General features: G+C 31.9%; 3 protein-coding genes and 1 pseudogene across 4 annotated transcripts in view; 3 read left to right on the top strand and 1 right to left on the bottom strand.

The window, feature by feature from the left end:
* The window catches only part of LOC125859461 (uncharacterized), an 819,298-nt gene that overhangs the window by 222,138 nt on the left and 572,559 nt on the right, over nucleotides 1-24,601 (top strand). The window lies entirely within an intron of this gene.
* Nucleotides 4,169-7,045, top strand: LOC125858836 (SPX domain-containing membrane protein At4g22990-like; annotated as a pseudogene).
* LOC125859446 (linamarin synthase 1-like) overlaps nucleotides 11,357-24,601 on the bottom strand; it is a 77,691-nt gene continuing 64,446 nt past the window's right edge. The window contains exons 2-3 of one of the 2 annotated variants that reach the window (XM_049539205.1): nucleotides 14,830-15,231; nucleotides 11,357-12,488 (exon numbers count right to left, since the gene is read on the bottom strand). In XM_049539205.1, the coding sequence (XP_049395162.1) occupies nucleotides 11,557-12,488; nucleotides 14,830-15,231 (1,334 nt within the window). In that variant the 3' untranslated portion in view covers nucleotides 11,357-11,556. Of the gene's footprint in view, nucleotides 12,489-14,829; nucleotides 15,401-24,601 lie in introns of those variants that run through there. The other variant, XM_049539203.1, reaches the window with a different exon arrangement.
* LOC125859444 (probable pectinesterase/pectinesterase inhibitor 51) overlaps nucleotides 23,102-24,601 on the top strand; it is a 578,280-nt gene continuing 576,780 nt past the window's right edge. The window contains exon 1 of the mRNA XM_049539199.1: nucleotides 23,102-23,112. The gene's annotated coding sequence lies outside the window, so the exon portion shown is untranslated. The remainder of the gene's footprint in view (nucleotides 23,113-24,601) is intronic.

The raw sequence follows: 24,601 nt of genomic DNA on the forward strand, positions 1-24,601 counted from the left end.
TTTGATTCTCCTTGATCATTGTTTGGGTTCAGCACATACTAGAACAACATTAGTGGAATGACCCTCAAGGCTATTTTGATGTTTTGGCATGCTTTTGCTGTTTTGCCCCTTCCCGTAGTTCATTTATAGCTTTTATATGGTTTTGGGCTGTATGGCATGCTTTTCGAAGTGTTCGGTTGAGTTTGGTGCAAGTTTTTGAGTTTTGGAGGTTTACTGCCTGAAAGTTGACTTCAGTCAACATTCAGAGATTTTGACGTCTGATCGGAATTCTGTCAAGTCCATCAGCTTCAAAAGGGTCATTTTGGTCTAGTGTAATGATCAGTTCGGATTTTGAGGCTTTTATTTGGAGTTAGTGTATTTAGGCGTTTTAGCTTTGGAGTTTTACCAAAAACTTTCCTTCTGCCAGCTTTCTTAGTAAACACGCGCAGAATGAAATTCTGTTAGTGTGGTTAGCTCTGGAACGCCGAATTTCGTCTAGAACGACCTTTGATTCGGTTCCCAAGAACGCTAGGATGATTTTGTGGCATTTAGCAGTTCGTTTGGTAATTCTTTATAAGTATTGACTTTGGGTCGTTGCTGGTGCAACACTGAATGCAGGAGGTCACAATCTCAGACCTCCACGCTAACTGAGGCAACACACCCAAACTCATAGAAGTCAATGACTATTTTGTTTCAGTTTTACTTGTAGAATGAGAAATCAGTAACTAGTCACCAGTCACACTTCAAAGATGCAGAAAAGTACTATAAAATGTTGTTAACAAGGCTGTCTCATGGACATGGGTGTCTGAAATGAGTTGGTGTTGTTCTTTTGGCTATGGCTGTGGGAGGTGCTATCGTGTCACAGATTAGGAGGGTTGAGATTTGAACAAGTTTCCATTTTTTTCGTAATGCCCCAGAGTTCCTCTAAGTAATCTGCACCAGATGTGGAGTGTTCTTTTTTAACAGTTAATGGTCTCATCAGCAACTGAAAATATTAGTTCATAAAACTTAGAAGTAACTTTAGAGAAATAGGTAGCTACTGAACAAGAATTTGGAGATATAGTTGAACATCCTCTGTTGATATCTGACTTATAAGAAGTAGCAGTACAGATTTTTTTTCATGCTATCATGATTCCTGAGTTCATTTACAGGATGTGGAAGTTTCGGGTGCCCGTAGATGAGGTACTGCAACACATGGGGATCAACATTGCATCTAGATGTTGGTGTTGTACTTAACCTAAACCAGAGACTGTCTCATATTTTTCTAACCTCCTATTCAGCTGCAAAGCTATGGAGATTGTTTGCTAATGTTGCAGGTATTCCACTAGAAGGGTTGCAGCTTTCACAAGTAGTTATCAAATGGTGGACATGTGATTGTTGTCCAATTTTTGAAATCACTCATGAGGGCTTTACCAACTATCATTATTTGGAACTTATGGAAGAGAAGAAACAACCTTAAACATGGCAAGACAGCATCATTCAACATTTAGTTTAAGGTCAATTCAGACCTGTGGAAATTGGGAAAACTTATTCACCCGAAGTTGCAAGATCTACCTACAGGTTCGCCTAATATAGTGACTTTTCTAGAGAGAACTGATCTAGAAGCGGAAGCCATTGCAATTAGGGAGGCCTTACCTCACTATGCTACATAAGGAGTAACCCAAGTTTGTGTAGAAACAGATTCACTAGTCTTACAGAGAACTCTATGGCAGGCTTGTCTATAATTTATTCCGACGATAAGGATGATTTATCTCCAAGAACCTACGATGACCCATATAGCATTGCTTTCGACCATGTTTCAAGTAAGCAGAACAAGTATGCACATGACAAACTAGACAAGCTAATTTACCTTAGTGCTCCAACCAGATCAAATACCATCAGCAGGAAAATCATTGATTGTCCACAACAAAGAAGCATGTAATTGAAAATTTTGTTTCATAAAAGCATCGTAAGTCTCAATTCCATCCCCCCATAAGATTTTCAAATCATCAATCAAAGGTTGGAGATACACATCAATATCCATACCATGACCTTTTGGTCCAGGAATAAGTAAAGACAACAAAAGATTAGATTGTTTCATGCATAGCCATGGGGGGAGATATATGGAATCAAGATAACTGGCCACATGCTATATGAATTACTCATTGAACCAAAAGGATTAAAACCATCTGAAGCAAGTCCAAGTCTTACACTACGAGGATCTGAAGCAAAATTTGGATATTTTTCATCAAAACTTTTCCATGCCAATGAGTCAGCAGGATGTCGTAACACTCCATCATCAACTCGTTCATCCTTATGCCACCTCATTTCTTTTGCGGTTCCTTTTGTCATAAACAATCGTTGTAATCTAGGTATAATAGGAAAGTATCTAAGAATCTTTCTAGAAATTCCTTTCTTTTTGTTATTCAAATTACCTGAAGCAACCTCACTATTGGCATCTTTTCCTTTTCTCACTGTCCATCTTTTTTCACCACATTTAGGACATTGCCGCGTATTCCTTTCTATATAAGATACAATTATTAACGCATGCATCTATCTCACATAATCTAAACCCAAATCTTTTATTATCTTTTGAACTTCATAAATAGAATCTGGGAGCACATTTTCTTTAGGTAAAGCATCACTAAGTAATTTCAACAAAGAGTCAAATGAAGTGTTACTCCATCCATGCATACACTTCATTTGAAAAAGACGAACTATAAAAGAGAGTTTGGAGAACTTTTCACAATCAGGATATAATCGATTTTTTGCATCCTTCATTAACTTATAGAATCTCTTAGCTTCTGTATTAGGCTCTTCGTGCGGTGACTCAGTTGTCTCATCAAGGTCATAACTATTATTGGGAACACCATGATATATATCATGCAACATTTCAAAAGCTTCAGCATCATCTTTTTCTAAATTTGAATCTTCACTAATATTTGTTTCATCATCTGAAGATAGATCTAGCTCACCATGATGAATCCACTTTTTATAAGTTTGATTCATTCCAAACCTACATAAATCTGTTCTCACTTCATCTTGCGTTTTCCAAAGAACATTATTGCATTTTATGCACGGACATTGAATTCTTACACCAACCTCAATATTAGAAAATGCAAAATTCAAAAATTGCTCCACACCATTTAAAGATTGTGGAAATGCTCTATTTCCAATAAGTATCCAACTTTTATCCATTATATACTTGCCTACAACAATTTTAAATTAATTAATATAAAGTTATATGATTTTTTAATCACAAAAATAAAGAAAGAAAATGTTAGAGAAAAACTTCATATTATAAAAGGTCAATATAAAAACCAGAAAGTGCTTGTAAGACCAGTAATTCTTTTTGTATATCTACATCTACGAACATCTTTAGAAATCATTCATATATCTACAACCTCTCATACAAAAGAGTATAAAATAGATAAGATTAGAATAGCTAAACAATTTAAATTCAAATCGACATGTGATATTTCAATATCAATATAAGCAACTTTAAAAAAATGGCTTAATAAAGGAGTGGTGCAACTATGAAATTATAGGAGTTAGAAATACATCTCTCCATATTGTCCGAGATGTTGCAATTCCATAGTACTAGGACATATCACGTGTATCTTTACCATGTAGCAGAAAATAACATGTAAGAAAGTATGCTAAAGATAGCTATGCAGGCAAGTTATATGTCATCTTAAGTGAGAATATAACAAGTTCATAGGCACCAATGGCAACAATTTGGTCAACCGTATCTTCAGACAAGCATACACATGACCAGACTGTATTACATCAACATTACTTCAAAATGTAAGGAAGAACTGAAATAAAAGAGTAAATTGTGATCACACCTGTTTACCACTGGAAACAGGTCGTAGTATTGCTCCAGCACCTACAACCTTAGCTTTAGCCATAGCAATAGATGGAGGACGAGACCCTGCAGAACAATAAACCCTGCTAAAAATATTAGTATAATTAATCTAAATTCTTAGATTATTCAACCAAGCAGATGTTGTCATCTACGAGAAGAAAAGAAAATTTCCTCTTGAGAGACCATACCTTAAAACTAATGAGGTGTTAGAAGAAAAGATGCAATTTAGTACGAGGAACAAGCGTTCAGATGCTATTAAGAAAATTATACATATAGTAGCAACACAATGTATCATAATACTCAACGGAACTGCAGAATCCCTTTGACCTTATGGACGAATCTATGTTTTGTACTCTACATGCAGATCAATTTAACATTCCCCTGCTTCTGAAATATGTTTCCTTTGGAAATAGGTTGAAATAAACTCAATTTCAAGAATGGAAAGGATACTACATTAACTATAAGTTGATGAAGAAGAAAGTAAAGAACTATCCGCAGCAGATTGAAGTTTCTGAACAAAGTCGTGAGTATGTTCTCAAGGACTTCTCAAGGATTCTAGATAAACAGATTGAAAAGATTGTCTTATTCCTGTTGGAGAAACAAGGGAACTGGCAAGCAGGTTATTTATTCTTGGACAAGAGCATGATGTCCTAGTACAGCAACAAGATGGTTCAAAATTATCTGAACTTCAACAGTCATATAGAGATGTAGGCAGAGAGCTGCTACAGCTTCTCTTTTTCGTTAAAACGAATGCCATTGGTGTGCGCAAGATACTGAAAAAGTTTTACAAGAGATGTGGTTATAAATTCACCAATTACTATGTCAAGACTTGAGCAAATCATCCTTATTCCCACCTGAGACAAATATTTCAGCATGCGGGCGTTTCAGCTGTAGTTGGAACCATATCTCGCAATCTTGCGGATCTCCAAGACAACAAGGTGAACTTTACTTCAATATATGATCACCCGGGTCTGCCTTTTCAGGACCCGATCATTGGTTCTATTAATCAAGCAATGGATAGACTAACAAATTCAACTGATTCCCTTCACTATTTGGGGAAACATGCATCTATTTTACCAGAAGAACTACCAACTCCTTCTGAGGATCATGCTGCCAATGAGAGATATCACTTGATGTCACTTCTGCTGAACTTGGCAAATGCATTCTTGTATATGGTTAACAACATAATAGTCCCAACAGCAGATGACTACTCTATTAGTTTTGGAGCTGTAGCAACTCTTTGTGGGGCTGTAATTGGCCGGTCTATTGCTGTTGCTCTGGTGTTCTGTTAAGTGTATTTCAGTGCATGGTCAAATAAATCCTACATGAAGCCTACTTTGTTCAGCAGCATTGTCCTTCTTGTCGGGAATACCTTATATGGACTGGCTTATGACTTCAACTCGATATACTTACTTCTAGCTGGATGTCTATTTTGTGGGCTTGGTCCGGCAAGGGTAGTTAATAGGCGTTATATTACTGATTGTGTTCCTCTGCATTTGCGAATGAAGGTTTCAGCTGGTTTGGTAAGTGCAAGTGCACTTGCAATGGCATGTGGTCCAGATGTTGCCTGCTTGTTTCAAACTAACTTTAAGTTCCTGAATATCACTTTTAACCAAGACACTTTACCAGGATGGATAATGGCTCTTGCATGGTTTGTTACCGGTTATGCTTGTGGACTACCTTTAGAGAACCTCCAATGCTGGAAATAGAGGATGTTCTGCTACCAAAATCCAATAGTTGGATGATTGAAAATGGCTTAGTGCAGAAAGGTATTACCCAGCCATTACTTTTAAGTGCAGAATAGACAAAACCAGACGAAGATGACGACCAAGATTGCGATAATAGTGAAAAATCTGCAGAGGAGATCCATAAGCATGTTACTTCCACCGTCTCTGCGTATAAGTTTCTTACCCCATCAGTGAAGGTTCAACTGCTTATATACTTTATGCTGAAGTACGAGATGGAGATTTTATGCTCAACAAGCAATGTGGCCATTTTTCTTGCATGTCTTGGGTTGACTGTCCTTCCAGTGAACATTCTTGTTGGAAGCTAACTCAGAAACATTTTTGAGGAAAGACAAGTTTTTCTTGCATCAGAAATCCTAAAACATTTATATTTAATTTTATTTGCTATCATGAGCTTAAGTTTTTTAACAGACCACTAAAACAGTCCATATCGAAATCAGAAAAGTCCTCAGAAGTAAAGGCCCTAAGAAAGTGAAACTGGTCTACTTCACATCACTAGAATAAATTTGGTCTTGAGGGTAGAACAAGTCAACCCTCAACAACTTAAAATATTGTCATATTAGTCAGTATATTAGTGACAGAAATCCAACCTTGCAAGCTAGACCACTGAAACATTATATTATAATTCATAGGAGATAAACCAGTTTCAGAGGGAGCAGAAGTTCATCAATTAAATAAGTTCACATTGTACATCTACGTACTTCTTGTTTTCGTGAAGCTGTGAGGTGACACTGTGTACCTTTGACAGAGCGTACAAGAATGTAATGGCAAGAAAGACCATTCAAGGTGAACGCAAAAGATATGTTGGGATAAAAAATAATGCAATTACCACCACACACATTAACGGAAGCACTAAACCTTCTAACTAAAATCCCACAAGTTTGATAACAGGAACCCTTGCTACAATACTATGTCAATGATCCTAAATGTGAAATAACTAATAACTTCTATCCAATACTACGTTTTAGGTGTGCTTGGGAATAGTTCTGAGTTTCCATGTCGTAATTCCTTATTCCGTACCACAATATGTATGTTCAGCTCTAATCACATTTGTAGCTGCTGAAGTACTGGAAGGCGTTAACCTTAACCTTCTATATCGGGTCATGTCTTCAAGGATTTCTAAAGAAACCTATAATGGTGGACTACTTTCAACAGAAGCTGGAACTTTAGCTTGAGTATTTGCAGATCGTAGCTACATGTCTCCAGAGTCAGCTACGATTCGATGCTCAGCTCTATGTAATATTTTTACCCAAATCGTAGCTCAGTTCTATGCACTTCTTGAATGGATGCAGTATTGGAAATCTGCAGACATGTAGCTGTTGTTTCGCAATATCGCAAATCCTTATTCCACAGTGCACTCCCTACCGTTGAAAGTGCTATTGGCAATCCCTTGCATTCCACAACAATTTTCTTCCCTATCTCTTCAAAACAAGATAATTTCTACTGGAAAGTATCAGAAATAAAAGGCAATTAAAATTTGACAATTGAAAGTATCTGAAGCTCTTCCTTTACCAACTTTACCACCTGACCTCATCTTCCTTATTTTATAAAGAAATTACCAAGGCAAATTATTAGAAGAAAAATCTGAATTGCAATCTCTCATCTAATTCATGAATAACACATGATAATAATTTATACAATCCCATTCCAGTAATCTCACCAAAGAGACTAAATCAAAAGAAATTGAACTTTAACAAATCAATTGAAATTTTACAAATTAACCTAGGAGACTAAATCATAAGATAATCATACGCAAGAATTCACCGAACTTTGTGAAAAGAAACTAAATCATAAAGAAAACTCACCAGAGATGAACTTCAAGAACAACCGAGAAAACCAAGTTTCAGTTTTCCCCAAAACTGAAGAGGCGCAACTTGTGGCAAAGGAAAATAAGAATTGGTGAACTTCTACAATTTTTTTGGCGGAAACAAAAAAAAAAAAACGCGATTCTATTGGCGGAAAACTAAAAAAAATCTATTTTTTGCCACAATGTATACAATACTGGCAAATTAAATATATTAGCAACAATAAGAAAATTATTGTTGCCAAATATTTTTTAAGATAGCAACAAATTAATTAAATTGTTGCCATTACTTAAGTTGGCAACAATATCATCATTGTTGCAAAAAAGTTGTTGCAATTTTCTAATATTTGAAACTTATTATATTAATTATTGTTAACAATAAAATATCGCAACAATACTAACATATTTGGCAACAACAAAAATATTGTGGTTAAAAATTAAACGATATACCAACAATTAAATCAAGTTGTTGTGATTTATCAATATAAGCCGACAATAATATAGTTGTTGCTAAAAAGTTGTTGCTAATTCCATAGTTTCTTGTAGTGATACTAAGTAAAACGCCTCGCCTCACGCCCCCGCCTTTTAAAACACTAGTTGTGCCTTTTCCAAAGTGTTGTGACATTTCTGAAAGGTTGTCTTCTTTCCAAAAAGTTGTGACATTTACCCTTTGTTGACTATAAATAGCGAAGCTTTCTCTCATTTTTCTGCACTGAATTCTTCTCTTCTTTTGTATACATTTATTACAAAACAAAATTGATCAATCGTGTCTCTGTATGTGATTCATTGCTGTCATTTTAAGTTCATTGAAATTATTGAAGTTTGAGTTACCCCTACTTTTTTAATGGTTTATATATTTTGTCTTGGGAGGAATTAATCTACAACCTCAGGTACTTGAGGGATTAAATTTCTTAAGGACATAGAGTGAGTTATGTGGACTCGAATAGTTCTTTTATTTTTCTTTTGATTTTTTATTATTTCGGGTTTGCTAATCTGAATACAGGAGGTAACAATATGGTCACTCAACTTTGATTAATTCACTCGGAAAGTCATTCAACTTTAAATAGTTTACATAGAAAGTCATTCAACTCTATTTTATAACCCAAAAGTCACTCATTTATTGATATTTCACTCAGAAAGTCACTAAATTTTATTTTTGTAACCCAAATGTCATTCAACCAATTTAAATAAATTTTATTTCAAACTAAAATGTTAAGAAATAGTAATATATCCATTTTAATTATTTTATTGAACCCGCTTTAATTATTTAATTTTAATTTTTTTTAAATGCACAACGATAATTGGCAAAAATCTTTCATTTTCCGTTCTAGTATTTTTCTTCTCTCTTATTTTCCAGTTATATTTGACAAAATTCATTTTCCCCCTTTTTTCTAGTGTTTATCTCTTTTTATGAAAATTATTAATGTGATGATACCTGTTTTGTTTCTTTCTATGGTATAATACTAATTACCTTCTCTTTTTGCTCGAAATTAAAAAGAGCAATAAGTTTAAAATATAGTTAACATAGAGTAGGTTAGCTAGTTAAAAACCATTCCTTCCTTTGAGCTAAAAAGAATTTATATTATTAAAGTTACTTTCATGTAAAACGAAAAAATAAATTAACCTGAAAATTCATTTACATAGTATAACACACTGAAAATTTATTTACATAGTATGACACGTTGACTCTTATTTGTTATTTTGTCAAAATACTATAAACTCTAATTGTTGACTATTGTACTATGTCAAAATACTCCAAACTCTAATCGAGAAATTAATCGCTCGATCAACTAATCAAAGCACTAATGGAACAAACTGGACCAATGTAATATTCCACCAATTTTCTTAAAGCAAAAGTATCTTTTGTTCATAACTGGAAACATGTTTACTAAGTAAAATGGGTATTTTATTATTTATAAAAAGATAATTTAAAATAAAAAGTACATTTGAACAAAATTTAATGAAAACATATTTAAATTGGTAGGGTGACTTTTCAAGTGATATACTAAAAAATTGAGAGACTTTTGAGTTATAAAATAAAGTTGAATGATTTTCTATGTGAATCATTCATAGTTGAATGACTTTCTAAGTGAACTATTTAAAGTTGAGTGACATTTTAGAAGATATTATCTCCTTTTATATCATCAAAGTCAAACAACCTATTTAATTAATTTATTGACATAACATTTTTATTTAAAACCAAAATTGTGATTTTATAGGTAAACTATTAGAAAGGAAATGATTTTTTTTTTTTTAAAGATTTTGGTTTAAAACAAAAATTCATGTCAACAAATTTTTAATCAAATAGGTTGAATGACTTTATAGGTAAACTATTATAGTAAAATGACTTTGAAGTTATAAAATAAAAGTTATAACTTTTTGAGTGAACCAATAGTTGAATGATCTAAGATATTATCTCGGAGTGTGTATCAAACCCATAAAATGGGGAAAACAACACAGAATCAAGTAAAGATTCTTTGTGGTAATGGTTAAGATATATACCCATTTCAGGAATTTCATACTCCATTGGTTTAAAAAAGAATGATCTATTTTTTTATTTAGTTTGTTTAAAAAAGAATGATCATTTTTTCTTTTCTCGCAACATTTTTATTTCAGCTTTTTGAATGACATGTTTAAAATCACAAGATTAAAGGACATTTTGGTACCTTTGACATAAGTTTAATTTAAGACCACAAGATTGATTTTTTTTTATATAAAAAATCTGATCAAGTCAAACTAGGTCATTTTTTTAAATGGAGGAAGTAGCAAAAAGCAGAAAAAGACTAGAAAAGGGATCAACATTCAACTCCATATTTTTTGGGGGGTCATTTGATAGAGTGTATTAGTAAAAATAATGCATGCATTAATTTTATGTAGTATTAGTAATATCTTGTTTGATATACTTTTTCATGTTATATATAACTAATGCAAGCATTAGTTCTACACTCTATTGTGTATTAAAGTGTGTATTATAACTAATACCTAGAAATTCTAGATATTAGTAATGTAAGATATTTTAATGCATGTATTAGCATGGTTAAAGACCTCAATACTCCTCAATTTTTTTTTTTACATCTTTTCCATCATATTGTGAAGAGAATACTTGTAAATAATTTTTTTAATGCAATACATGTTATTTTTAATACATCAAACCGAATAATGTTATCTCATGTATTAAGGTTAGCAAAACAGAAACAGAAAAATAGATGAAACAAATAGAAATAATAATCCGAGTCCACAGAACCCACTGTGTTTGCTTAAGAAATGTAATCCCCTCAAGTACCCGAGGTTGCAGATTAATTCCTCCCAAGATAAAACGGATTAACCTATTAGAGAAGTAGCGATACCTCAAACTTCAATAATTTCAGCGAACGCAAGAACAGTAACGAGAGCACACACAGACTCAGTCGATCGACAATTTGTTTATGTAAGAAAATGTATGCAGAGAGGAAAAAAATTTCAGTGAATGAAAAATGAAAAAAAACTCTTATTTATAGCCATTTGCAGCAAGGAATGCGTCTGTTCGGACAATGGTGTCTTTCCAGAACGTTGTGTCTTTTTGGAAAAAGTAACGCCTTTACGGAAGAAACAAGTCCCTTCAGAATGTTTTTACAGTTACACGCGAATTTCAAATAAATTCCTTTACGCGAAATTAATTATGTTAATTAATTAACATTTATAAGAGAAAGGAAATCAATTAATGAGATTGATTAAATAAATTTTGTCCAAAAATATTATCAATCAATCACAGCATTTTCCTTTAAGAAAAAGAAGTGTTTCCTAATATAAGGACAACAATTTTCCTTTCTTCTATCAATATGAGAGAAATGACTTTTCATTTGTAATTTGCAATGACTTTTCATTTTCCCTCCAAAATTGGTTCCCCCAAATTTCCATTTTCTCTTCTTATTTTCATTCACACCTTGCTAAAACCCAACAAATAATGCATAAGAAATAATATATGTATAACTAATGTCAAGCATTACTAATGCAAGTATTATTAATACACTATATTTAACATTATTCTTAAGTTCTTATACACTCTATCAAATGATCCTTACTGATTTAGTTAAGACAATTTCTGTATAGGAAACAATATTTAGCTTACTATATATTGCTTATTAGTCCTTTCTCTTGCTTGGAAATTGTTTATTTAAAGTGTTGAAAATTTTCCTTTAATACTATTCCCTATTAAGGAGAAGTCTTTCCAAGAATGTATCAAAGTGTTTCCATGAAGGCCCTCCAATATCAGTTGCTTCTGCTGCTTTCTTCTTCCACTCCAACGCCTTGTCTTTCAACTCCTTACCTTTTTTACCTTCTAACATATCCTTAATAATTGCTTCGATTTCTTGACGCTTTACGTCTTTATTGACCTCAACACCTATTCCCCACTCCGCACAAGCATATCTACAATTTGTTTGTTGCTCAGCAAAGAATGGCCAGCAAATTAGAGGAACTCCTGAACTTATGCTTTCAATTGTAGAGTTCCATCCACAATGTGTTAGAAAAACGCCAATAGATGGGTGGGAAAGAACTTGATCTTGTGGGCACCAGCTTGCTAATAATCCCCTGTCTTTAATCTCTTCAAGAAACTCATCAGGCAATACGGCTGAATCACCCATCACTATGTCAGGCCTAACAATCCACAAGAATGGGTGTTTGCTATTTGCAAGTCCCCACGCGAATTCTTTTAGGTGATAGTCTGACATTAATGTCACACATCCATAATTCACATAGATTACCGAACTTGGTTCCTGTTTGTTCAGCCACTCAAGACATAGAAATTCTTCTTTCCATAAACTTGGCCTAAATGAACTCAATTCGTTTTCTGGGATGGTTTTTTCCATCAATGAAAGTGGACCTGTAACATAAATATTTGGGAATCTAGCTTCAATCGCTTCCAGGACTTCACGTTCCAATTCAGTGAATGTGTTGATGATCATTGCAGAAGATTTCAAGCAATTTTGTGCTTCATCACTTAAATAGTTTAACAGAATATCATCTGGATCAGTAGTCCTGATAAAGCTTGGCAAGTCCTTCAACCTAATGTTTCTCATTCCTGGAATCCCATCGACAATTGTATCAAGTGTTCCATCCTCCATGAAACTGTCATCTGTTTCAGAAATAGCTTTTCATATATATAGAGTTTCATATCGAAAATATTGAGTTCAAATGAACTTATTACTAATAACTTCTATCTACATCTGTTTCAATTTGTTTGCTGGTTTTTTGAAGAACAAATTTTAGGAATAGCAAACATACAAATCATATTAGCGCTAGTTCTATAGCTATAGTTTTGCTATTTGCGCTAGTTTGCTATGGAGTATCTGATTTGTATAAATTGCAGGCAAACATCTCGTTTGTATAAAAGCGCAACGATTGTATATGAATATCGGTTAGATAATTGTCTATATGTAACTACTATGTATATTTATGTTTGTATATTTGCATAAAATTTGAATTTGTATAGAATTGAATCGAATTAAAATATTTGTATATCAAATCTCTCTCTCTCGCTTTATACAACACAAATTATACATTGTAATTTGTGTTGTATAATTAAAAGTGTATAGGACGAAAAAAATATGTATTTGTATATTCAGTTTTCTCTTGTTTTATACAAACACAAACACAATTTGTACATTTGTGTTTGTATAAAATGAGAGAGACGAGCGAGAGAGTGGCGAGTGAGATGTTATGAATGACAAAGTGTTTGCTACGAATTAGAATTAAAAGAAAATGTAGCTATAACATTTATTTTGAATTAATAGTTTGATATAATGCATAATTTTCCCTTTTTAGAATCGTCAAAATGGGCTTAGCCATAGGGATGGCCCAACCTAATCTACTATTAGGGTAGGGTTGGGATAGGATTTTTCAAGTCCATTTAAAATTAGGGCTTATAAGCCTGCCTCATATAAGCCTTTGGCCCTTGGTGCTTGATCGGGGACGGGATGGGGTCGGCTCATGGATCAAGACTATTTATTTAAGGGTAACTTATAGAAATCTCACTAGTGTATGAGCTAATTACTTAGATGCATACTATATTGTAATATTACAAATCTTACCAGATTTTGGTGCATCCAAATACATGTATCTTGGGATACATGGACTCAAAATTAGGTGTAATTTGCCTAGATACGCTCTATCCAAGTGGATTCACATTTATCTAGGATACATAGATAAATCTCGCGCCCTCGCCTTCCACCCATCTTGCTCGCACTCTTTTATCTCGCTCGCGTATCTAGGATGCATCACACCAGATACATGTATCTCGCGTATGTAATATCCTAGATACATGATAATCACACTAGATTTTTTGCTAGTGTTATTGAAACAACACCATTGTTTGTCATATTTTATTTAAGAATCTTCTCATTTTCTTGATGTTATAGAATTTTAAGTTTGGAAAGAGAAAAAAAGAATGGCTAGCCCACCCTAGCCCACAACCTTTCTAAGAGTGGGTTGGGTTGAGCATTTTCAGGCCCTTCCAAATGAAGGGATGGCCTGCCCTAGCCCATCAAATTCCTTGACCTGCGCAATTCTAGCTCACCCTCGGATCAGGGGATACCTTAAGTCAGCAGCTCCCTTTGAAGATAGGGCACTTACATAAACTCCAAGGCTTGGGCTGGGCTGACCCTTTTTGACAACTTTACTGATTTTGAATCTATATAGAGTTTAACAAAGTATAAAAGGAAAAGGATATGATATACCCTCAACTTTGTCATTTAGAGTTGATATACCCTTGTTATAAAAGTTGCTCACATATACCCTTATCGTTACAAAATTGACTCACATATACCCTTACCGTTACAAAAATGGGCATACATACCCCTACAGTTATAAAATTGGCACAATTTATTTTTAATTATTTTAATTTTAAAAAAATCACGTGTTTTGATTATTATTTTTCACACATGAATTATTTTTCGACTTTTTTGATTATTATTATTTGTGTTTCTTATTTTTATTTCATTTTTTCTTTCATTCTTTAGTGAAAAAATAAGAGAAACAAAAAGAAAGAACTGTGACCGAAAAAAGAGAAAAATATATAAAACTTTTTTTTGTGGTTATATTGTAATTTAGTTTTTATATCTGTAAAATAAATTGAGGTATCTATAATAAATTTTACAAGAAAGTAAGTGAAAAAAATAAATTTGACCATCACAATAATAAATTCATATGACAAATAATAGGGATATATGTGAGTCATTTATGTAATAATAAGGGTATATCAATTCTAAATGACAAAATTGAGGGGTATATCAGACCTTTTCTCAAATGTAAAAGTCTTTGTCTTAAACATTTCATATTACAAGTAGAAAGTTAGAACTAAAGAGTTGTAAAATATTTCCCAAGTTTAAAATATTATTTTTAAAAACTGACTAAAAAAATAAATTAAGAAAACAAATTAAAACGAATGAAGTATGAGGTTGATAGCTATGAGGACGAACCTTTAAATGGGATAATCCCTCTTCTTGTTAGTTCATCAAATTGAAGGTATCCCATATAACCACAAGCTGAAGCCGTCCAAAATTGCACATCAAGGATGCCAAATTCTTGTGCAGCCTTAATAGCAAAGGTCATCACACCATCTGATATAACACAAGAAATTGGTGGAACGACGGGTGATGAACCAAGCTTTGATAGTAAATCCCGAAAAGGAGTCAAGCAGTTCTTCCTTATCGAGTCACATAACGAAGTTGGATCTTGCGTTGCATCGCGATCTGAGGGTGGCAATCCTTCCAGAATAGTTTCAAACTGAAAATCCTGGAAGCCTTTCACAAAGTCAGGACCTTGGGATCGAATTAGGCGTCTATGGTTATATTCAGTGTTGACAAATGTTACATAGAAACCTCTTGAGTGCAAAATTTTGGCTAATTTGATGAAGGGTATTACATGACCTTGTGCAGGAAATGGTACACACACTGCATGAGGCTTCTTGTCCATGTTTAGTACAAGGATGTTGTTTCTTTTCACTGGTGGACTAATATTGTCGATTGAGTCCATTTTTATACTTCAACTAGGGGTGTTTCGGATAAAAATTGAATCAAATCGATTAAATAAATTTATTTTATTTGGTTTGATTTAATTTGACTTTACATTTTAAAAACTAATAATATTTGTTTGATTGGTTTTACATTTTGAAAAATCAATAATATTTTACTGGGATAATTTCATAAACCTCCTTCCAGATTCAGTTCTACCACACTGACCTCTCTCGTGGTTTACAATATTATACTTTCCTCCTTTATTTTTATTGTTTTGTAACTATTATTTAAACCTTATTTATCACTAAATATAAATAGAATATAATTTTACTTACAAATTTTCCCTTTTTAATCATAATCTTATTAGTTAATTATTTCAAAATATCTTACTTAAATATTCTTAATAGAGGCATTCGAATGCAACACATCCCTCGTCAACCACTGCTCACCGGAGATACAACTCATTTATTTTATTTTATTTATATAAGTAAGGTTTAAAGAACAGTTACAAGAAAATCAAAATAACAGAGGTAAACATAATATTATAAACCACAAGAAAGGTTAGTGTGATAGAGTTAAATTTGAAGGGGTGTCTATGAAATCGTCCCTATTTTATTTGGTTTTGATTTTGTTTAAAAAGACTAAACAAATAATCTAATAGAATCGAACCGACAAATTATATACATATTTTTTTTTATAATTATATATACATAATATGTTATTTTCTTACGAACAAATAATTTAAATATCTTTATATTTTCATCAATTTATAAATTTATTTATGAAAGCAAAAAAAACTCAAGAGAAGAGCATTTATTTTGCTGGTTTCGTGTATATATGTACTTATGAGATTTCTTGGTGTGATTAGAAATAACACTGTCTCTACCTTGTTTAGGCCAATAGTGGTGAATTTAAGGACTCGTTTGGTAGGCGGTATTAAATAGAATAGTCCCTGGATTAAAATTTAATCCATTTAATACATTGTTTGGTTACATTATTTTATTTAATCCATGGATTGCTTATACATTATATATAGTCTTATTTTATCCCTAGTAAATGGAGGGATAACTAATTAAACCTTGGATAAGACCCCTAAATGACAAAATTATCCCTTTATTCATTTTTCTAAATTTCTTTTGTAATTTAATTTTCTTTTTATTTATATTGAAATAATTATAAATGTTCTTTTTAATTCTCCAAATTCGTTTAGTGTAATTTAATGATTTCATTAATATTTTTTTATTCAATGTAGTTCATCGATTAACCACTTGGACTATTTTTTTTTAATAAGCTTTAGCTATTGAACAATATAAGTAGTCTTAAATCTATGTTAAGTTTAAGATATACTTGACCAACAAAAAAAGTGGTACATCATACCTCAAATTTTATTTATTTATATATATATATATATATATATATATATATTTAACTTAACTAGTTAAATGAAATAGAAAATCCTAAAAAAAAATATTGTCCCACAACAACTTTGATTAATTATTATCCGGGTAAGGGACTTTGGTATAAAATTGTATGAGTATATTTTTAGATCTTCATTTTTGATAAGTTTAAACTCTTTTGTCAACATCCGGTTGCCATATACAATAATTATACAGGTTAAAATTTGTAAAAATAAATAAATAAAGATCTAGCATTTTTTTGTTTACTATGAATTTTATTCAACTGTTGCGTAGTATTACATTTTTGTTATTAATTATGCACAAAAAAGAAAAAAAATTGTTTCAATTTATATAACACTATTTTTCTTTGTTGTTATTTTTTAAATTTTTTTATTGTAGTGTTATGGTCCGGTTATCTACCTTGACTCAATTACATGAAATAAACAATCTCATAATAACACAAGGGTATAATAGGAAATAATTTTTTTGTAGAGTTTTAAATCAAACACAAGATTAAGTGGAAAATAATGAACCAAACACTTGACAAAAAATAATCCATGCACTACTAATCCCTGCATTACTAATCCCTGCGTTATCAATGTTTGTACCAAACGATCCCTAAGAGTATTATTCATAGTAAATTCAGTGATTAGAAATTTTGTAAGGCTAGTCGTTCTTACTATTTTTCTTTCTGGATGATTATTTATTGTCTTTTCTTAAAAAAATTGAATGAATCATTTCTTTTATTTTCGTGTATGATTGATAACCAGATCAAAATGAATCAAAACCGATAACAATCAAATTGCTAAATATATATTATATTTGATTTGACCTAATTTTAATAATTCAAGAATCAATTAAATTGATATTATTTTAAATTTGATCAATAACAGCCCAAACCGAATCGTGACCACCCTAACTCTGACGTTGACACTGTTTCATGTCAGAGTGCTCTTAGACTTGTACAAACTCTGTTCATCTTTTGTTTTGCTTCCTATGCTAACCATTTGTTTGACTATTTCAAAAAAAATTCGAAATTCCAGTTAGCTTTGAGACTTTTATTATCTTTGTTTATTTTTTATTTTGCCTCTTTTGACAACAATTTGTATGACTATTCCAACAAATATCTTCAACTTTTGTGCGACTATATATTATATAGGTGATCAGCGCACTACAACAAATTTTCTTTGACTTTCAAGAAAAAAAATTAACCAATCCAACATAAGAAAATTTAAAAAATATTTTTCTCCGTAACAAACACACCCTATATATCTTTCATTATCAATTCTCAACTACTTCAGCCAATCTTTGTTGACAATTTTAGTTTCCCACCTTGATCGTATACTTACATAGAAAGTAGTAAAATTGTTAATTACCTTGCCAACTATGGAAAAAGATCCAAGGTGATACATCATATTTGATGAAGCTTAGCTTGTTCTCTTCCAGAAATAATAAATTCAATAAGGGTGAAAATCATTTTCACCTCCCAATTTGCTTTTAAAATCAAACTATCTCCTCAACTTTGAATAATAATTAAACTTGACGGTGACAATCCTTTCAGAGTTTGATTATTATTCAAAGTTAAAGGAGGAGTTTGATTTTAAAAGAAAAGTAATAGTGTTGACTACTTGTATTGTATAGCATCCTTTTGTATAGTTCAAAATATTTTATAAAAGTGATAATAATTAGTAATGTACACTCTTCATTTTTGTATGGAGGTTATGGTCTATGTCCCCTCCTGTACTTTCATAGTCCTTCTTATAAAGAGCCTAGCAAGAATCGATTCAGATTCAATTGTTCGAGGAAGAGGTATATTGGCATCTTCACTAGTTGCCTTTCAACAGTTCCTTCTCTGCTCGCACCTTCCCATCCTTTTCATTAATATGCTTTCTATGTACATTTTTATTTGTTCAGTATATTAAAAATAATTATTCAAATTTCTTTGTCTAATTTAAAAGTTAGAATATCAAAAGACAATCTATTATTTTATGTCAATTTTATCCTTGTTTTTAAATATTATTCATCTAGCTTCAACATTTAAATGACTTATAATTAATAAAAGTAATATACTACAATTATTTTTTAATTTATTAATTTGTCAGAAATATGTTAAATTAATAATGAACAAGTAAAATGGACGGAGGGAATACGTTTTGGGGTCTTGTCTAATCCATCATCCACCTTGACAAAAAAAGAGATATGAATGAGCACGAAAGGATGATAACGAGAGGCAGACATGAGGGTGCACGTGCACCGGTTAATTTTTTTTAAAATAATTTATATATATGTATATTTATTTTAAGAAATTGACATAAATTAGGATATAATTTAATAGTGTACTCATGGAAAGCATAAAAATGTTATTGTGATGTTGATAAAGCTAGAGGATCCTCTCATGAGACCTAAATTCAAATTTTGAATTTTCCTCTAATGATAACGATATATCTTAAAATCAATGGCATAAGTCTTTTATACACTATAATATTTTGACTAATACTTTGATTTTTTTGCGGTGTCATACGCAACTTGTTTTGCGTTTTTCTATTGGAAAGACAAAATAATAATTTTCTTGCCACTAGCATCAGTATATAAGAAAAAGATATTTGACGAAAATAGAAAGTATATATTACAAAGTAATATGTCAATCGTCTTAACTAGGGGTGTTCATGGTTCGGTTTGGATTGGTTATTAGTTAAAATCAAAATCAAATCAATTTAATCGTTTTTTAAATTTCTAAAATCAAACCAAACCAAATAAAAAAATAACCGTCGATTTAGTTATTATCGATTTGGCTCGGTTTTTTCGGTGTTTTTGGGTTTGAAAGTAATACGTTTGTTGAGGACATACGCATCTCGATGACACAAACACTTAGTACATGAATAATTCACAGAAAAGCTATTACACGAACAAAGTGATTCATCCAATGTACCAAGTTTCTGAAACTAAAAAAAACTCATTGTTACTAGCACAAAGTTGATTCAATATTCTGGAGATCTCAACATCTTATCAATAGACTTATCAATAAAATTACATCTTAAAATATTGAGAAATTACTTCTCAAAATAAACAACCAATAATTTATAGTCAAAACTAATCACCATCTTCTTTAGCTTGAGCTTTAAATTATTCAATGTTGCGTTAGAAAATTTTATAAAGAACAGAGAAAGTGTGATCTTTAAAGTAATGAATATTGAGGGATTTAGACTTAAGGTTTTAATAGTTGGGCTAAAATTTAAGTGTTGAGCTTCAGAAAATAATAAAATTAAAGACTTAAGTTAATTAAAATTTATCAAAATACTTATATTTTATTTATAAATAATTATAAAATTTATATGTATAACTTCTCAGTTAGGTTTGGTTATTTTTGCGGTTAATTTTTAGTAAAACCAAAACCAAACCAAATAGTATCGATTTTTTTCAAAATTTAAAACCAAACCTAACCAAATATCAATTTTTTTAATCGGTTTGATTCGAATTGCAATTCAATTTGATTTTATAACCATGAAAAACCCTAGTCTTAACATACAAATGGAGTAATTTTTCAACTTAGGTTAATCAATCCTACAAGGAAAAAAGTGTTGTCTTATTTGTTGTTAATTGTGGTGGAGAATAATATAGAAAGTTCAGGATTACAACAATATAGAAGCATACATGATTGTCTAGTGGAGGACATATTTGAAAAAATTATATATTTTGTGTTTTAGTTTATTTATTTTATTATTTTTAATTTGTTATATATTAAAAAATTACATTAAAAAATATTATAAATTATGATTATAACAATATAAAATATTTATAAGACATATAAAAGTTGATTCTCGAAATTCTATAAATGCCACATAGATAGGAACAGAGGAAGTAACATATATTATTTGAAATGATGTAAAAAGTAATATAAATCATAATAATTAACAACTAAAAAAATTAAAAGACATATAATTTTTTTAAATGATTCTCGAAATTCTATAATGCCACATAAATTGGGACAATGAGAATAACATATATTATTTAAAAATTACGTAACATGTACTATAAACTACAATAATTCACAACTTCTAAATTTAAAAGGCATATACAAATTTGGTTGACTATTGAAATTCCATAATTATTACATAGTTGGGACAACTGAAGTAACATATACTATTAAAATTATGTAAAACGTACTATAAATCACAATAATTAACAACTTTAAATATCTAAAAATTATATTAAAAAGTATGGTGACTCTACGAATTTAAATTATGTCACATAGACTAGGATAAAAAATAATATATATATATGTATATAGGACTGTACTAACACAAAGTCTTGTATCTACTATGTAATATAGGACTCGTACTAACACAAAGTCTTGTATCTACTATGTAATGTAATATAGGACTCGTACTAACACAAAGTCTTGTATCTGCTATGTATAGAGGGGCACGGCCCGTGCTTAAGCACGGGACCAACTTTATAATTGTTGAAATGGTAAAGAGTAAATTTAGGATTAACAAATATAAAAATCATATTAGTATGTTATAGCTATAGTTTGTATAATTGCGCTCCCTAACACATTTTATGTTTTCTATATCTATTAATATGTATATTTCAGTATACATATACAAAAAAATCAATTGTATAATCTGTTTCGGTATATATATACAAAAGAAGATCAATTGTATAATATGTGTTTGTATAAAGCGAGGAAGAGAGAAAGACAAAAGAAAACTGGGCAGGGGAAGATCTGTATTTGTATAATTATAAGTGTATAGGACAAAAATATATGTATTTGTATTTGTATACTTGCTTTATATAAACACAAACGCAATTTATACATTTATGTTTGTATAAAGTGAGAGAGGCGAGTGTGAGTGGAGAGCGAGATTCTCTGGGGGAGAGAGGCGAACGAAAAGATATGTATACATACACTTTATACAAACACAAGCACATTTTATACATTTGTGTTTGTATAAAAGTGAGACAGGCGAGGGAGCCAGCGAGAAACGAGAGTGGCAAGCAAGAATTTCAGGGAGAGAGGCGAATGACAATAGTTTGCTACGGGTTATAATTAAATCAAACTGTGATTATAACATTTAATTTGAATTAATAGTTTGCTATCTTATACAATTTTCCAATGGTAAATGCTTTGAATAAGTGCTTAAGTCTACGCAAGAGAATATATAGATTTCTACATAAGTTAAAACAAATAAACACCATCAATGCCTAAAAAATGGCTTATCTAATCCTCATATCTTAAACGTAGGTAAAAAAAACATTGAATTATTTTTTATAAAACTGTTGAAAATAACTATTCAACATATAAGCCAATTAGATGGACATTAGCACAAACCCAACATCTTATATTTTTAGTGCTTGATATTTTTGTTTAGTTATCTTTTGAAGTAAAAAATAAATAGAGTTTTTGACTGAATAGGTATCTATAGAAGAACATAATACTAAAATGTTATAAGTTTATATTTGTGTCTATTGATTCGAGTAGATGTTACGTATGTGAATGTGTGGCAGATGCCAGAATAGAGAATACAGAGTAACATTAAATGTATAAATTATGAATAATAACCATGTACTTTCAAATTGATATAATTGACTGACGATAAAATAACATACATAATAAATATTTGCAGATATTTTTCTGCGGTAAAAATTAAATAATACACAATGAAAATGTCACGACCCAGACCGTCGTGATTGACACCCACACAAATCCTCCGAGGGGAGAACCATTACTACAACCCAAACTAACAAATTTTATGAAAACCAAGACATTTAAAGATACGGAAGCAGGTTTAAATGTAGAAATTATATAGAGTTTCCATAAACTCCAAGGTTTAAACAAATAACTAACCAAACTAATGCGGAAATTCAACCCCTAGAACATGAAAGTCAATGTACCAAAACTCTAACAAGATTCATAAGTCTAAACGAGAAAATCATCTAAAGAACTAGTCTAAGTTCGAATATGATGGACTAGACAAAAAGAGAACTCAAGGCAACCCGGAAGAACTGACTCACCCTTGAATTCGGATCAGCGATCACTGATTTTCTAAACGAGATCTGTCAATAGCCGCCGGAAGATGCCCTGTACTCAACAAAAATAAGAGCAAGTGCAATATCAGTACAGAACCACCGTGTACTGGTAGGATCACACGGCTATCCCACTAAGTGTAACATACATTAGTCAATACAACAATATAATCACATGCACATATCAAACATATACAATATCATCAACATATACGAACAATGAACAACTTCACGATTCTCACATAACACAGTTATATCAATTTAGAGCAACATACCATCTTCCAATATCAATCATCATTAGATATGAACAAACTCATCACAAGTAGATACATAACACAATTCAATGGTCCTCTCACGGAACCCAATTCAATGGCCCTCTCATGGAACCCACACCCAAACAATTAGCATACCGAAACGTGGTATCCGATCCCATAATTATGCCGGAACGTGGCAACCGATCCCAGTTAGTTATGTCGAAACGTGGCAACTGATCCCATATTTATGACGGAATGTGGCAACCGATCACATAATTATGCCAGAACGTGGCAATCTGATCCAAGTTAGTTATGCCGGAACGTGACAATCCGATCCCATTCACACACCACAATCACAAACACAAGTACATCATCAAAATCATACATTCAAGTCATGATTTCATGGCAATGATATTCATCTATCTCATTTACAACAAGTGTGATCAACATTGCAACATTCATACATACACAAGTATCATAATGAAGCAAGAACAAGCATACATCACACAAACATAGAATCACAACCATCACCTACCTCAAAACAAGCTTGAAACCCTAAGAAACTTGATCTTTCTCTTTCTGGATTCGTTCCGCTTGTTCTTGGTCTACAAATAATCATAATAACACGGGAATCAATAAACAATCACTAATTACCCGAATTATTAACAATTCTATGAACCATAGTTCATACCCATGATCCCAATTATCCAAATTAGGATTGTTTCCACCATAGAATCTATAACAAAACCTTTCCCCATCAATATTCACCCATTCTATTACATTCTACGGAACGAAAAACAAATTCGGGAAGTGAAAAACTTACTTTTAGCCTAAAAAATGGTGAAAAACGGTCAAGAAGTAGCCTAAGGTCACCTCCTTAGCTCTAAAAGTTGAAAAGTACATACTGAGGTCGTTTAGGGGTTTATTAACGACTTTAATTCGTGTCGGGCCCGCCACAACGGCGACGCCAGAGCGGCAAACATTCCCGTCAAAGCGGCCAAAACGAAACAGAGAGCTATTTCAAGAACTCCAAAATTCCCATTTCACAACACACCTCTAACCCACAACGCTCAGTAAATACCTTTTACACTAAGATCAATTCTTGGAGTTCTACTAGCCCGAATTCAATTCCGTAAAGTCTTACAGATTCCTTAACGAGTTATCTAACTACTCATGTAATCAAAATCATAAACGATTCACCCGATTGTTAACAGATTTCCCTACACCTCAAAGACTTCGATTTCGTCCAAATATGGACAAGGTTGAGAAAATTCAATTACTACGAAAAAGTTTTCTGACCCCAATTCTTTCTCCGTTGGCTCTTTCATAACGACAGAAATTAGATCATTACAATAGATACCAATTTATCCATCACTTATCCCCGAGTGATCAACTAGGAAAGACTGATTAAAGTAAGGGTAGAGTAGTATCTGAATCATCGAACTACTGGGGATACTTGTATCACATGTCCTTCTTATCAAATCTCATTACCCCCTAAGGGTTTCACATCTCCAACCTCAAACCAACCAATTGAATACCTACACATCCTCCCTTACA

The sequence above is a fragment of the Solanum stenotomum genome, chromosome 3, assembly GCF_019186545.1.
Source record: "Solanum stenotomum isolate F172 chromosome 3, ASM1918654v1, whole genome shotgun sequence".
In the NCBI taxonomy this organism is placed as follows: Eukaryota; Viridiplantae; Streptophyta; class Magnoliopsida; order Solanales; family Solanaceae; genus Solanum; species Solanum stenotomum.